The sequence below is a fragment of the Stegastes partitus genome, unplaced genomic scaffold (genome assembly GCF_000690725.1).
Source record: "Stegastes partitus isolate 25-593 unplaced genomic scaffold, Stegastes_partitus-1.0.2 Scaffold839, whole genome shotgun sequence".
Taxonomy (NCBI): Eukaryota; Metazoa; Chordata; class Actinopteri; family Pomacentridae; genus Stegastes; species Stegastes partitus.
Genome location: NW_007578570.1, coordinates 34,815 through 47,791, shown reverse-complemented (window position 1 = coordinate 47,791; position 12,977 = coordinate 34,815). Strand labels below are relative to the sequence as shown.

General features: G+C 44.5%; 1 protein-coding gene and 1 non-coding gene across 2 annotated transcripts in view; one reads left to right on the top strand and one right to left on the bottom strand.

The window, feature by feature from the left end:
- The window catches only part of hmcn1 (hemicentin 1), a 103,498-nt gene that overhangs the window by 56,364 nt on the left and 34,157 nt on the right, over positions 1 to 12,977 (top strand). The window contains exons 31-51 of the mRNA XM_008292865.1: positions 4 to 282; positions 823 to 1,104; positions 2,331 to 2,439; positions 2,524 to 2,693; positions 2,916 to 3,070; positions 3,662 to 3,785; positions 3,959 to 4,060; positions 5,043 to 5,219; positions 5,344 to 5,495; positions 5,936 to 6,059; positions 7,813 to 7,988; positions 8,173 to 8,269; positions 8,688 to 8,810; positions 8,930 to 9,085; positions 9,862 to 10,143; positions 10,266 to 10,433; positions 11,547 to 11,660; positions 11,822 to 11,908; positions 12,031 to 12,222; positions 12,317 to 12,490; positions 12,581 to 12,694. Coding sequence (XP_008291087.1) covers positions 4 to 282; positions 823 to 1,104; positions 2,331 to 2,439; positions 2,524 to 2,693; positions 2,916 to 3,070; positions 3,662 to 3,785; positions 3,959 to 4,060; positions 5,043 to 5,219; positions 5,344 to 5,495; positions 5,936 to 6,059; positions 7,813 to 7,988; positions 8,173 to 8,269; positions 8,688 to 8,810; positions 8,930 to 9,085; positions 9,862 to 10,143; positions 10,266 to 10,433; positions 11,547 to 11,660; positions 11,822 to 11,908; positions 12,031 to 12,222; positions 12,317 to 12,490; positions 12,581 to 12,694 — 3,357 coding nt within the window. The remainder of the gene's footprint in view (positions 1 to 3; positions 283 to 822; positions 1,105 to 2,330; positions 2,440 to 2,523; positions 2,694 to 2,915; positions 3,071 to 3,661; positions 3,786 to 3,958; positions 4,061 to 5,042; positions 5,220 to 5,343; positions 5,496 to 5,935; positions 6,060 to 7,812; positions 7,989 to 8,172; positions 8,270 to 8,687; positions 8,811 to 8,929; positions 9,086 to 9,861; positions 10,144 to 10,265; positions 10,434 to 11,546; positions 11,661 to 11,821; positions 11,909 to 12,030; positions 12,223 to 12,316; positions 12,491 to 12,580; positions 12,695 to 12,977) is intronic.
- Positions 1,988 to 2,069, bottom strand: trnas-aga (transfer RNA serine (anticodon AGA)). The gene has a single exon. It is a non-coding gene; the product is annotated as a tRNA-Ser (tRNA).

The following is a 12,977-nucleotide window of genomic DNA, read 5'->3' as shown; positions in this document are numbered from 1 at the left end:
CAGTGCCCCCGTCCATCAAAGGAGGTAACTTAACCACGGAGGTGACAGCGCTGCTGGACACGATGGTAACTCTGGAGTGTGAAGCGCGTGGGGTGCCGCTTCCCACCATCACCTGGTACCGAAAAGGAGAGGCCATCCTGTCGAACCGTCAGGCTCAGTATGTGGAGCGAGGCCACTACCTGAAGATCCCTCGGGCGCAGGCAGCCGACGCCGGACAGTACACCTGCAAGGTGACCAGCGTTGCTGGGAGCGCCGAGAAGAGCTACGAGCTGGACGTCTACTGTAAGAACCAACAAAGATATACAACACATGCCATCTTGTTTTTGTCGTGCTGTGCGTCAGCTTGACACAAAAACAAAAACTCGTTTTAACTATGTCATTTAGAAAATCGAGAGCACATTTTGACACTAAATCAGCTTTTCTAAATTGTAGGAAATGAGAAACTTCTGGACCTTAAGCCTCCCGTTGTCTCTGTTTGCGCCCCGTCTGATGTTTGTTGTTGAGCTCTGAAGCTATTTATTGTTTTTATCTCAGCTTTAAGGCATTCGGGTTTACTCACACAGCACAAAGACATATGCAGCAGTCGAGAATAATTTCAAGCAGCTGTGGATATTTGGGAGGCAAGTTCATTTGAAAAAAAAAAAAAAAGATCATTAAAGAACAAAACCGGACACGGTGAAGAACTTTAAAGCAATTTTACATGTTGTTAACTGAAGAAAACCTTGAGTGTTGAATGTAGAGAAGATATCAGTCAAGCAGAAAAGTCAACGATGCTTAAGCCGGTGTTTTGTTCTGGTCCTGTTTTGCCCCTTTCCTCCCCAGTGCCCCCCACCATTACAGGAGGGGATGATGGGCCCGCTGAGAGGAAGGTGGTCCTCAGTAAGCCCCTGGTCCTGGAGTGTGAGGCGGGGGGACACCCTCCGCCCTCCCTCACCTGGCTGAAGGACGGGGTCCCTGTGCGCGATGGAGAAAGTGTCCGTGTGCTGGAGCAGGGCAGGAAGATAGAGCTCCTCTCAGCCGCCGTCTCAGACTCAGGACGCTACGTCTGTGTGGCTACGAGCATCGCCGGGGAGAAGGAGGTCAAATACGACGTCAGAGTCTTAGGTATGGAAACACAGCAAACATAGAAAATACTCTACATTAACTTATAGGGCACAATCATCTGTTTTACTGAGACACTGTCACAGCTGGATCCAAACTGACAAGACTTGATGTGAAAACGTCACTATCTCTATGCATTCAGCACCTTTTTAAGCTCTGTGCATTCTAACTTCTCCAGGAGGTGGCCTTGCTTGTGTACGTGCATCCAGTCCCATCAATCAGTCTGGAAGTCTTCCTGTTCTTTCAGCTTTCATTTCTTAACTGTCCCTGATTTCTTCTTAGTTTTGATGATAGAAGCCAAACATTTGATGAAGCCAAGTGAAACACATCAGAGAGAAAAGACTCGAAGATTTGTGTCCTTAAGTGCTCACTCGGTTCCATGTGTTTTAAAGCTGCTCAGAGGACATTTGTTCAGTATTTATCTCGGTGCAGGTTGTCTAAGCCAGACTGCAGCGTACAGAGTTATGTGGCTGGACAGACAGTTCATGAGCATTCTTAACCCTGTTCAGGACTTCCATACGTAGAAGGTCTTCAGTTGGACCCCAAGAAAGAATATGTGCAAAGTATTTGTTGGAGTTCATTATAGACTTTTATACTCTGGCAAATACATTTTCGGATAAGTTGAAGTATTTTTGGTTTCAAATGCACAAATGCACAAACAACCTTTTTTTTATATGTAAAAAAAATCTTCAAAAATGAAAAAGCAATACCTGTCACCTAAACCAAACGGCCTGAATAGGGTTAATCAGTATATGCTCTGCTTTCTAAAGGGCCAAGTGTGTTTAACTTTTGTTCACACAGTGCTTCTTCAAACACACAGGAAGAGCTACAGCCTGGCATGTTTAGTTTCCTCTTGAACAGTCTGACAGCTGGAGAAAACGTTTGCCGTTGTCGGCAGGATTCGAACCTGCGCGGGGAGACCCCAATGGATTTCTAGTCCATCGCCTTAACCACTCGGCCACGACAACTCCTGTGTAACATGAGCTGAAGCCGTCGGTTTGTGCTGAAGCTGCCCGCTATCTCCAGCATGTGTGCATTCCACATGGGAAGCTGACACCTGCCTCTTCACTGTCACATGCAAACCTCACAAATACCAAGAGATGTAGACACAGTTTGGGGCTGCACCCAGACGATTTTGTCTTTTAAACAGTTTACCAATGTTTATCTGTTCCAGTACATTGCAATATTACTTATTAAAACATTTCCGACGTGTATTGTTTCCCTTTTAGTTCCCCCTTTCATCGACGGAGCTGATGACGTGACAGAAAGCACAGTGATAATCAACAGCCCTCTGGAGCTGGAGTGTCAGGCTACTGGAACACCTGCACCTTCAATCACGTGAGATCTCCTTCTAATGTGTTTATAGATATAAACAGACATGTATGCACGCACAGAGTCACTGGAACAGCTGTTACTTTTCAGGTGGTACAAGGATGGAAAGCCAGTGAGACAGGGTGAAGGGTTGCGGGTTGCAGCTAGCGGGCGACGGCTGGTTGTTTCCCGCGCTCAGGTTTCTGACACAGCTCGCTTTCAGTGTGTGGCCACGAATGAGGCAGGAGACCACGAGAGGGACTTCAACGTGGTGGTCCAAGGTAAACCAAAAAAAAAAAAAAAACGCCCTTTGAAGAAAAATTAATCACCTCAAATAGTTTTGGATATGTTTTAAATACACTTTATGTAAAATTTTAAATGCAAGCTGCAGGAATTCTCCCACTTTGGGTAAATACCTCTCGCTGCCTTTTTGGAAATACCTATTGTCCTCATTTGCAGTTGCAAATATAAAAAGTACGTTTATTCTCTGTACCTCTCTCCAGTTCCTCCATCCATTCGCACCACTGGGCCTGCAGAACGTTCAGTGGTTCTCCATAAGTCCACCAGTCTGGAGTGCATCTCCAGCGGCATCCCTCCTCCCAGCATCACCTGGCTCAAAGATGGCCGACCTGTCGACACAACAAAGGAGCACCTAAAGGTGGGTTCCATGACTGACTAATTCTATATTAATTTTGAAATTACATGTCAATAAACAATACATATCTCCAAGGGAACCATGCACACAGACGTTTGTTTCCAACATCCACCAAAATACTTTCATAAGTCACGATGCTCAAAGCAGGGCTGCACGGTGGCTCAGTGGTTAGCACCGTCGCCTCGCAGCAAGAAGGTCACCGGTTCATGTCCCGGTTAGGACACCCGGGATCTTTCTGCGTGGAGTTTGCATGTTCTCCCCGTGCAGCGTGGGTTCTCCGGCTTCCTCCCACACAGTCCAAAAACATGCTGAGGTTAATAAGACAGTGTTTTTTTCATTTTCCTGTCTTTAACAACCGAGTTCACCGACTCACATACACATGTTCAGATAAACAGAGGTAGAAATATTTGCTGCATTCACGACTAAAACTGTACATTTGTAGTCAGTGTGCTGTTCTTCTCACAGAATCCCAAACCGTGAGAGAAACTCTGACTCTTCGGCCTATAGAACATACTTTTATCCTCTCTTTTAATATGGACCATAATTACCAGTCTGAATTCTTTGGCTGCTCTGTGTGTCTCGTGTTTCCCACAGCTGGAGTCTGCAGGCAGAACACTAAAGATCACAGAGGCAAGACTGGAGGATTCTGGGAGATACACCTGTCTGGCCACCAACGCAGCTGGTGAAGCTCAGCAGCACATACGACTCAGTGTCCATGGTAACTCAGAGATACACATTTCATTCTTTCTGTCCCCTGTCTCAATCATCACCTGGTTTCTGTCATCCGTCTTCCTTCTTCCTTCCATCTGTTACCAAGAGACTAGGTGGAGACATGAGAATATCGTCTAATAAATTGTTTTTCTTGTGTGTAATCCTGCGTGTGTCCCTCAGAGCCTCCCAGTATCCCCTCCTCTGGAGACATCATCAACCAGACCATCCTGTCAGGCTTTCCCACCGAGCTCGAGTGCAAGGCCACAGGCAGCCCATTACCTGGTAAGATGGCCCACAAACTTCCTCCCCGGTCCCGCTGAGCTCGCTCGCAGCCTGCGGGGCGTACTTTCCTCTGACCGCTGAGCAGGAATTGGCTTTGCTGCAACTTTCCTTATCTTTAACCATTAAAGGAAGAGTCAGAAAATTGATCTCAGATGACTCCCTAAAGGCAGCTTCAGCTTCTTCCTGCTCTCCGTCTTTCCATTTGGATGAACTGTACGAGTTCAGTACAGATAAGCACCTGAATTCCATTGCACTTACTCTTTTCATGAGATATTTCTTCCTTTTTGCAGCAGGTGTTGCATTCCAACAGGCTTACTAAGTCTGTGAAACCATGTCACATTTGAAAACGTTTTGTTGTATGTTTATTGTTCTAGTTTATCCTTTTTTAGGCTATTTTGCTTCTTTACCTTTATGGAGCAATAAAGCTGATAAAGTGTAAGAAAAAAAAAGAATCTGCTATCTCTGTCTTTAAAGCATAGTGAGAATTGAAGCTGTATATGTAAGCAAAACCTAGCAAGTCTCGTCTAAAAGCATGACGATAAATCTGAAACACTGTTATATGTATGATTCAAAGTAAAATAGTAAATATAATTACTGGTTTAGAAAGAACTAATTAGCTAGAACTAATGAATGACAGGCTTTCTCTGCAGAGGGTTAAAACCAGACAGCAGCTTTCAGTTTCTATCCATTAGATGTCTAGAAAAAAAGATCTGCTCCACCTCTAAATCATTTTAAATCAAGCTTTTCTACTAGTTTTGATTAAATGTTTGATTGTTTCTGAACTGCAAATGCACTCCAGCCTTCATTTATTTATTGTCTTTATTATTATTATTATTATTATTATTATTTGAATATACTGAAATTATAATTTTATTGTATTTTTCCTGATATTTTTTACAAATTAATTTTAATGCTTTTTTCTTTTTTTCTTTTCTTTTTTTTTTTTTTTATTTACTTTGAATCGCCCTTTCTCGTGCCTCAGCCATCACCTGGTACAAAGATGGCCGACCTCTGACCAGTGCAGCCGGCGTGACGATGCTGAAGCGCGGTCAGGTGCTGGAGATCGAACGGGCACAGCTGTCTGACGCTGGGGTGTACAGATGTGTAGCCGTCAACCTGGCCGGAGTCGCTGAGTTATCTCACAGCCTGCAGGTGTTTGGTATGATAACTACCCATCCTGTCATCTAGTGTCAGTGACACACATCAGAAATACACTTCATTCATCCACCTCATCCAGCTTCTCAAACCTCCACTGTGTTCGACTGGTTCCATGTGCCTCACAGTGCCTCCGATCATCTCCAGCCGAGGTGGTACGGTAACGGTCGTGGTGAACGAGGCTGCCAGGCTCCAGTGCGAGGCCACTGGTGTCCCCCTGCCCAGTCTGACGTGGCTCAAAGATGGCAGCCCTGTGGCGAGCGTTTCACACGGCATACAGGTAGGTTAGGAGGGGTTTGTGCAACCTCATGATGCTGAAAAACTAAAGCAAGATTGATAGATAAATGCACACAGATTGTTCTAAACTTGTAGCACTGTCATGACATGGGTTTGTTCTGTGGCACAATGTCCCCTCAGTGTGATCCTGCATTTGTGTGGAACATGTACCACAAAGTATTGATGTTACTGGGAAGATTTTCATTTGTAAAAACAGATAGCTGCATCTTCACAAACCTTCAGAAAACCCACTTTTCCATCCACCAACTTAAGTTATCTGTATTTTCGTCGTTTCTACTGAGTCAAATCCACTCAGCTTCAGTTTGACTGATATCTCAAGCAAACAACAACAACAAAAAAGTTTTCAGAAAATCTACAAAAATGGAGTTGTCTGTTTTGAACTCTTCGTTTGGATGTGCTGACGTCTTTCCGTCTCCCTCTCAGGTGTTGTCTGGAGGCAGAGTTCTGTCTCTGAACAGTGCTCAGGTGAGTGATACAGGCAGATACACCTGTGTGGCCGTCAACGCCGGAGGAGAGCAGCACAAAGAGTACGACTTGAGGGTCTATGGTGAGAAAAAAATAATTATTTTTGTCAGCTGTTGTTGCATAGATGTGCTTTACATATATGGATTGTGTATAGTGTCCTAAACAACACAAAACATTGTTTTTATAGTCAGAGGAGTTCATACATTAGAATGCATTTGGGAATTTCCAACAAAGCTGAATGTTAATTTTAATAAAATTGTGTTTACATACATTTGGTTGCACAAGATGCACATCCTGGAGTTTTAATTAGAAATTTGATGTAAAGAAACTTTTGACAACATCAGAAAACAATAAAAGCTTGAAGCTAGTTTTCTCTAGTGTTAGTCTCAGTATTACAAAGTGTGTAACAGCAGCTTTCAGTCCTTTGCTTTGCGTTTCAGTCGTGGGTTTTCTTTTTTGTTTGCTTTTGGATCACAGGTGCAGCCTTATGTAAGCCAACGATGACTTAACTTTCATCGTCACCATGATCCAGACTTTAAAAAATGCTGCGCTGCATGCAGTAATGTTAAGCCTGAGATAAAAAGGCTTTTTAATCTTCCAAAGCTTCCAATATTTCATTTTACATGTGGTTTGCAGGCACCGGTTCCTCACCTCAGGACAGAATCTTCCTGTTCATGTCTCTAACGTCTTCCTCTCCCCCTCGTTTTGCTAAGTGATGATTACGGCCGACTGCAGAACGTCTTTCAGCAGAGCACCAGACTGAGCACCAAACTCGAATTAAAACACTGAAACAATATCTGACAAAGGCCTTGAGCAAAACATGTGCACAGGAAGCATGGTTTGAGTTTAGCATTTCAGTAAACCTTGTCAGTTCCCTGCACAGCGCTGAGCTTGACGGCGGATCAGTTGTTGTACAGGTCTAATCACAGCTAATGTCACTGAGGTAACACGAGACAACAAGTTTACATGTATGAAGTCTGTCCTCGTCCACGTATGTGTGTGTGTGTGTGTGTGTGTGAGCATATGTACGCGTAATACAAACATCCGCATGATGTGTGTGTCCTCAAAGAGATCAAAAAGAGCTTGTCCACAGAAATAAAGGCAGATTTGTTGTAGTAATTGCTACCATTCTTCAGCGGCTTCCTGTGTCTGGTCAAACCCACCGAGCTGGTTCTGTCCCTCCTCGGTGACTCGGCGCTGTCGCTCCAATGCAAGTGAAATTAGGCAGCAGTGATTTTCTAGACCTCGACGTATTCACCAGAAGACTGTGTGCTGTGAAAACTCAGAAACAGAAGCTGAAAGTAGATAAAACATTTAAAGGATTCATGTCTGCTGTTAGAGCGTAGAGGGAGGCTGCTGCTCTGAAGTTGTCAGTTAACTTTTTCCGTTTCGGTCCACCAGCGTTCAGAAGGCAAATTCTCAGCAACACTCATCTTTGCTTGATGACACACAGAGAGTAAAGGGAAAGTTTTTTTTTTTTTTTTTAAAAATCCTGAATGCATCACAGTTATACGTTCAAAAATTTCCATGGAGATTATGTTTCATGAACTTCTGGGAAATGAAACAACTCCAATTTTTAATACCACAAACAAATGTTGAACTGGTTTAACGGCGCTGTCACTGCCCGAGATGGAATTTGTACTTAAAGAGCACCAGATGCCCAACCTAGCAGAGCCTGTGCATCTCAGGAAGCAATTATGCTGTTTGCTCGTGAGGTAACCTGGAGAGTTTACAGCACTTAGCGTGGCTTAGCGGGATAAACTTCATGTTTACTGACCCTCTGTGTGACAGAGTCGTATCTGCTCTGTCATAGAAGTGGCTTGTCTTTGTTTCAGTGCCGCCTAACATCAAGGGCGAGGAGGTGAACGCTACGGTGATGTTCGGTCGTCCGGTGGAGCTGCACTGCCAGAGTGATGCAATCCCTCCACCTACCCTCGCCTGGCGCAAAGATGGCCGCCCACTGTTTAGGAAGCCTGGTCTGACCGTGTCAGCAGATGGAAGTCTGGTCAAGGTACAGCTCATTAGAAGCTGCACAAACATCTAGGACACCTACGGAGCACGACTTGTCCTGTCGGGTCCCTTTTAATAATGACTATTTCACTCTTGCACTTACTGCCTTTAGTACTGGCTTTAGAGGTTAATTGTTCACGTCTATGATCAGCATTCAGGGATTTCTCTATGAATTGAATTGGTAGGTCGACAGCGCCCAGGTGCAGGATTCGGGCAGGTATACCTGTGAAGCCACCAATGTCGCCGGCAAAACAGAGAAGAACTACAACCTCAATGTCTGGGGTGAGTTCATCTCCATTTTTCATCTGTATTTGTACCATCGGAAACTTTTAAATGTGCACTTTGTTTTAGTTGTATGCAGATGTTTCACAAGGCTGAGCCATCGCTCACAAGACCAAAGCTTCTTCTGAAATGACCTAAAGTCAGAATTTACGATAAGAAATCCTGTTTAGTTTCACATCCTCTCTTTCTTTGTAGTTAATGTAATAAAAAAACAAAAGATACAAATAAATTCATACATACTTCTGTCAGGGGATTTAATTGTTTTTTTCATCTCTGATTTTCATAAACAGAGGCTCATAGCTGGGATTTTGATTCGGAGCAGCTGATCAGTACCACTTCTGCTTCACTCTGTTCCAATGAAAACGTACCACTGAATGTGATGTGAGCGCCTCCTTTTGGTGTCTTGTCGCTGTTACAGTTTCTCCCAGCATCCGCGGCTCAGAGGAGGTGTCTCCGCTGACAGTGATCGAAGGAAGTCTCATCACTCTGGTGTGTGAGTCCAGCGGCATCCCGCCGCCCAGCCTGACGTGGAGGAAGGACGGTGAGTGAAGCAACAAGAGCAGAAGACATATATTATATGGACAATGTGGGAAGCACTGAGTTCTGTGAGGGTGGCATGTTCCAACACCTTCCCTAGCCTCTGTTTTGTGTCCATGTCAGGGTCTGAACTCAAGTCGGATCAGCGGCTCAGGGTTTTGTCAGGAGGTCGTCAGCTGCAGATCTCCAGCGCTGAGAGGGCAGATTCTGCTTCTTACACCTGCACAGCCTCCAGTGCAGCTGGAACCACCTCCAAAGAGTACAGCCTGCAGGTTTACGGTACGTCCACACCACAAAAACTATCTGCTGATCAAAGTTGTTTCGGCTGCTGTTCTGCCTTTTATTATTGGAAAGTAGTTCAAATAGACCTTTCTCCTGTGCTAAAGGGATGTGTTTTATATATAGAGAGTGCAGCAATGCAATGAAGATGGTAACTAAAGAAGCTCAAGAGTACGAGAGACTAGAGATGCACGATATATCGGCAACCACATCGATATCGGCCGATATTAGTGTTTTTTCCCATATATCGTTATCGGTCCGATGAACAAATTTAGCCGATGATTGTCAAACATCAGCGCCTTCGTCTCTACGTTTGATATCGCTGCTATTTCAGAGATGTTTTTACTTAAATGGTGAATGTTAATTATGTTAAAATATGTTTAAATATGTTTTACTTTTGTGATGTAATAGAGAAGACTATGTGGTCTGATGTGGTTTGGGCTTCTTCTTCTTCTGTTCATTTTTCGGTCTGAACATGGACGTCAGTAATATCGGTTATCGGCGATATCAGAAGTCTTAATATCGGATATCGGTATCGGCCAGAAATTTTAATATCGTTCATCACTAGTAGAGACCAAAGGGAGGAATGCTTTAACAGAAAAATAAAAACCTGATGTTTAAAATAACTACAATTTCAGGCGAATGTCTCGATGCACTTTATTGTGACTTACAGTATGACAGTACTGTATGAAGTAATGTGGAGACATGTGCAGTATAGGCTCAATGTGGCTGAATCGCTTAAATGACTCACAACTCACCTGCTTTTCTCACTTCAGTCCGCCCTTCTATCAGTCGCAGTGACGGCGACACAGATGACGTCACAGTGACGAAGGGAGGTGATGTGACTCTGCAGTGCGCTGCAGAGGGCGTCCCGCGACCCGCCGTCACGTGGCTGAAAGACGGACGACCTATCACGGGCCAGCACGGCGCCAAAGTCCTGAACGAGGGCCGGCTGTTGCAGATTAAAGACGCAAAAGTGTCAGACACGGGACGCTACACCTGTATCGCCATTAATGTGGCAGGACAGGCTGACAGCAAGCATGACGTCAGTGTACACGGTATGAGTTCATGATTGTTTTAGCTGATGTTAGTTGTTGCTGTGTTCATCTTTCTTCAGACTGGAGTGTCGGTGTTAAATTATCTGGTGTCCTGTCCCCTCGTTCCCTCTTGTCTTGTTCAGTCCCACCCAGAATCATTGGTCAGGTACAGTTTCCAGAAAATGTGAGTGTTGTGGTGAAGAACCCAATCGCTCTGAGCTGCGAGGCCTCTGGCATCCCTCTTCCTGCCATCTCCTGGCTGAAGGATGGTCGGCCGATTAAAGCGACTACTTCGGTGCGCATCCTCTCAGGTCAGTACCTGTTTGACTCTCTGATCTTTTTGGATGTTGTGAGAGACTTGTTCCTGAAAAATGTAAAAATATATTTTCAGTATTTTTCAATAACTGCATGTGATGTCAGATATGTTGAAGTCTGGGCAGGAAAACATCTGGAAGAACCACAAAAACCCACCAAACACTCATCACTCTGTTGCTCTTTATGGTCTCTCACCTGCTGTGCTTGAAAAGCCCTGTGATTGGCTAAAATCTCCCATCATGGGCAAAATGTTCTAAAGCCCGAAAATGGAACCAAGAGGATCTGCAGAAGTCTAGTTTCTGCTCATTGGATTACAATAAGCTGAAATGTCCCTGTTTGCCCGAGGATGACTGGAAATACTGCCGACTTCAGCTTTAAAGATCTGTGAAATGTTTTCTTTCTGTCCGTTTCAGGAATAAATAAATGTGAGTGATAGTCTACATTTTTAAAGGAGCAACTTGAACAGTTTTTCTCACAAGTTAGGGTTTTAAAGGCCAAGCAGTCGCAATTCATCACCAGTAATCAGGTGTAATAGGATCATTCCAAGTGGGGCCAAAGGCAGCAGACAGAGGTCCGTGAAAGAAGACCAACAGAAGCAATTGCTTTGAATTGTGTTTTCAGTCATCTAGCAAGATGTCTCGGGTGTTTGTGAAGCAATCCTTAATCCCTGTACTTGAACTTGCCACCCAACCTGCCTTTGCACATGTAAGTGCTGAGTGAGGGAGAATTAACAACATTTATGTTGTCAAAGGCTCAAATTAACACGAAGAACGTACGATTAATTCAGTTCCCTGCAGAGTTATCCTGGTGTCAGTGTTGCCACCTGTTTTCTCATGAGAACCCTGGTTGGCTGTTTCTAGACAGACGCAATTTGTCTTAAATCTCATTAAACTGTTTTGTAAATGTTTTAACAGCTGTGAGTCTAAAAGTTCAAATTCTTTCTGTCAATTGATCCAAGTGTTCAAATAGGAGCAATTTACTTTCAATAGGCTTAAAATGTTTTTTACACGTTCTTTGGTTGTTTGTCTTACAGAGACTGAGCAGGACGTAGCCTCTGAATACATTCTTTGATAGATAATTGATTAGTAACTGAGCTGCTTCGCCTGTAGGGGGTCGCAGCCTTCGACTGATGCACGCTGCAGTGGAGGATTCTGGGAGGTACACGTGCATCGTCTCTAACAGCGCTGGAGAGGAAAGGAAGAACTTTGACCTCGACATCCTCGGTATGCTGATAGTCAACGTCTGGTATCGTTGTTTTAGTTTTGTGGCTGAATATTGTTTGAACATTTTAATCATTTGTATCATTTAAAAGTTTTCTTTAAGGTTCAACTTGAGTAATTAAAATGAAAAGACAGAGAGACCATTTCATTGTTTTCATCCACAGTTCCACCGAGCATTGTGGAGGAGGGAACTGTGGTGGATACTAAAGTAAAGGAGAAACACAACATCACGCTCACCTGCGAGGCATCAGGTAAATGATATAATGACATCGTCCACTAATAAAAAATGTGCAGATCAATCCTCAGTCTAAGTTACTGTGAAGATAATCTCGTTACTTTGCTGCTCCGTTAACTCCCATTCTTAATTTCCCAGGTAATCCTGTACCAGAGATTAAATGGCTGAAGGATGGGCAGCTGTTGGTGCCTGACAGACGCCACCAAGTTCTGTCTCACGGCCGTTTTCTTCAGATCTCCGGGGCCCAGGTTGCAGACACCGGCAGGTACAGCTGCCTGGCGTCCAACAGCGCAGGAGACCGCAGCCGGCATTTCAACCTCAACGTCCTGGGTACAAACACAGCTCCTCTGAACTCAGTCTGAAATGTTTCATGAATGGGATGCAGTCTTTTTCTTCATTTGGTTGGTTTGTTTTTCTTGCCCAGTTTCTCCCACCATCGCCGGGTCAGGCCCGGACATCTCTGCAGAGGAGGTGACCGTCACCCTGAGCAGCCCCACCTCACTGGTGTGTGAGGTCCAGTCTTACCCTCCTGCTCTGATCACCTGGCTCAAGGACGGCACTCCGTTTGAATCCAGCCGCAACGTTCGAGTCCTTCCGGGTGAGAGATCACGTGTGCAGAAAAGAAACTAAAAAAAAAACAAAATCACGTGAGATTAGCGGTGTACATTTCTGACCCTTTCTTTTACAGGTGGACGAACGCTGCAGATCCTCAATGCTAAAGAGGAGGATGCTGGGAGGTACACCTGTGTGGCCACGAATGAGGCTGGAGAGACACTGAAGCACTATGAGGTCAAAGTTTATGGTGAGAAAACATGCTGTATGTTTGGAGCATAAAACTCTCCATACGGAAGAATCAAATCTATGCTTAAGTGTAGAAGTAAATCGAACTAAAACCACAGATAATAATTTGCCTTAATTGAATTCTGAGTGGGCTGCAAGGTGGTGCAGTTAGTAGCACTGTTGCCTCGCAGCATGAAGGTCTCTGGTTCGCATCCCGCTGGGATCTTCTGGAGTCTCCATGTTCTCCCCGTGCAGCGTGGGTTCTCTCCGGGTTCTCCGGCTTCCTCCCACAGTCCAGAAACATG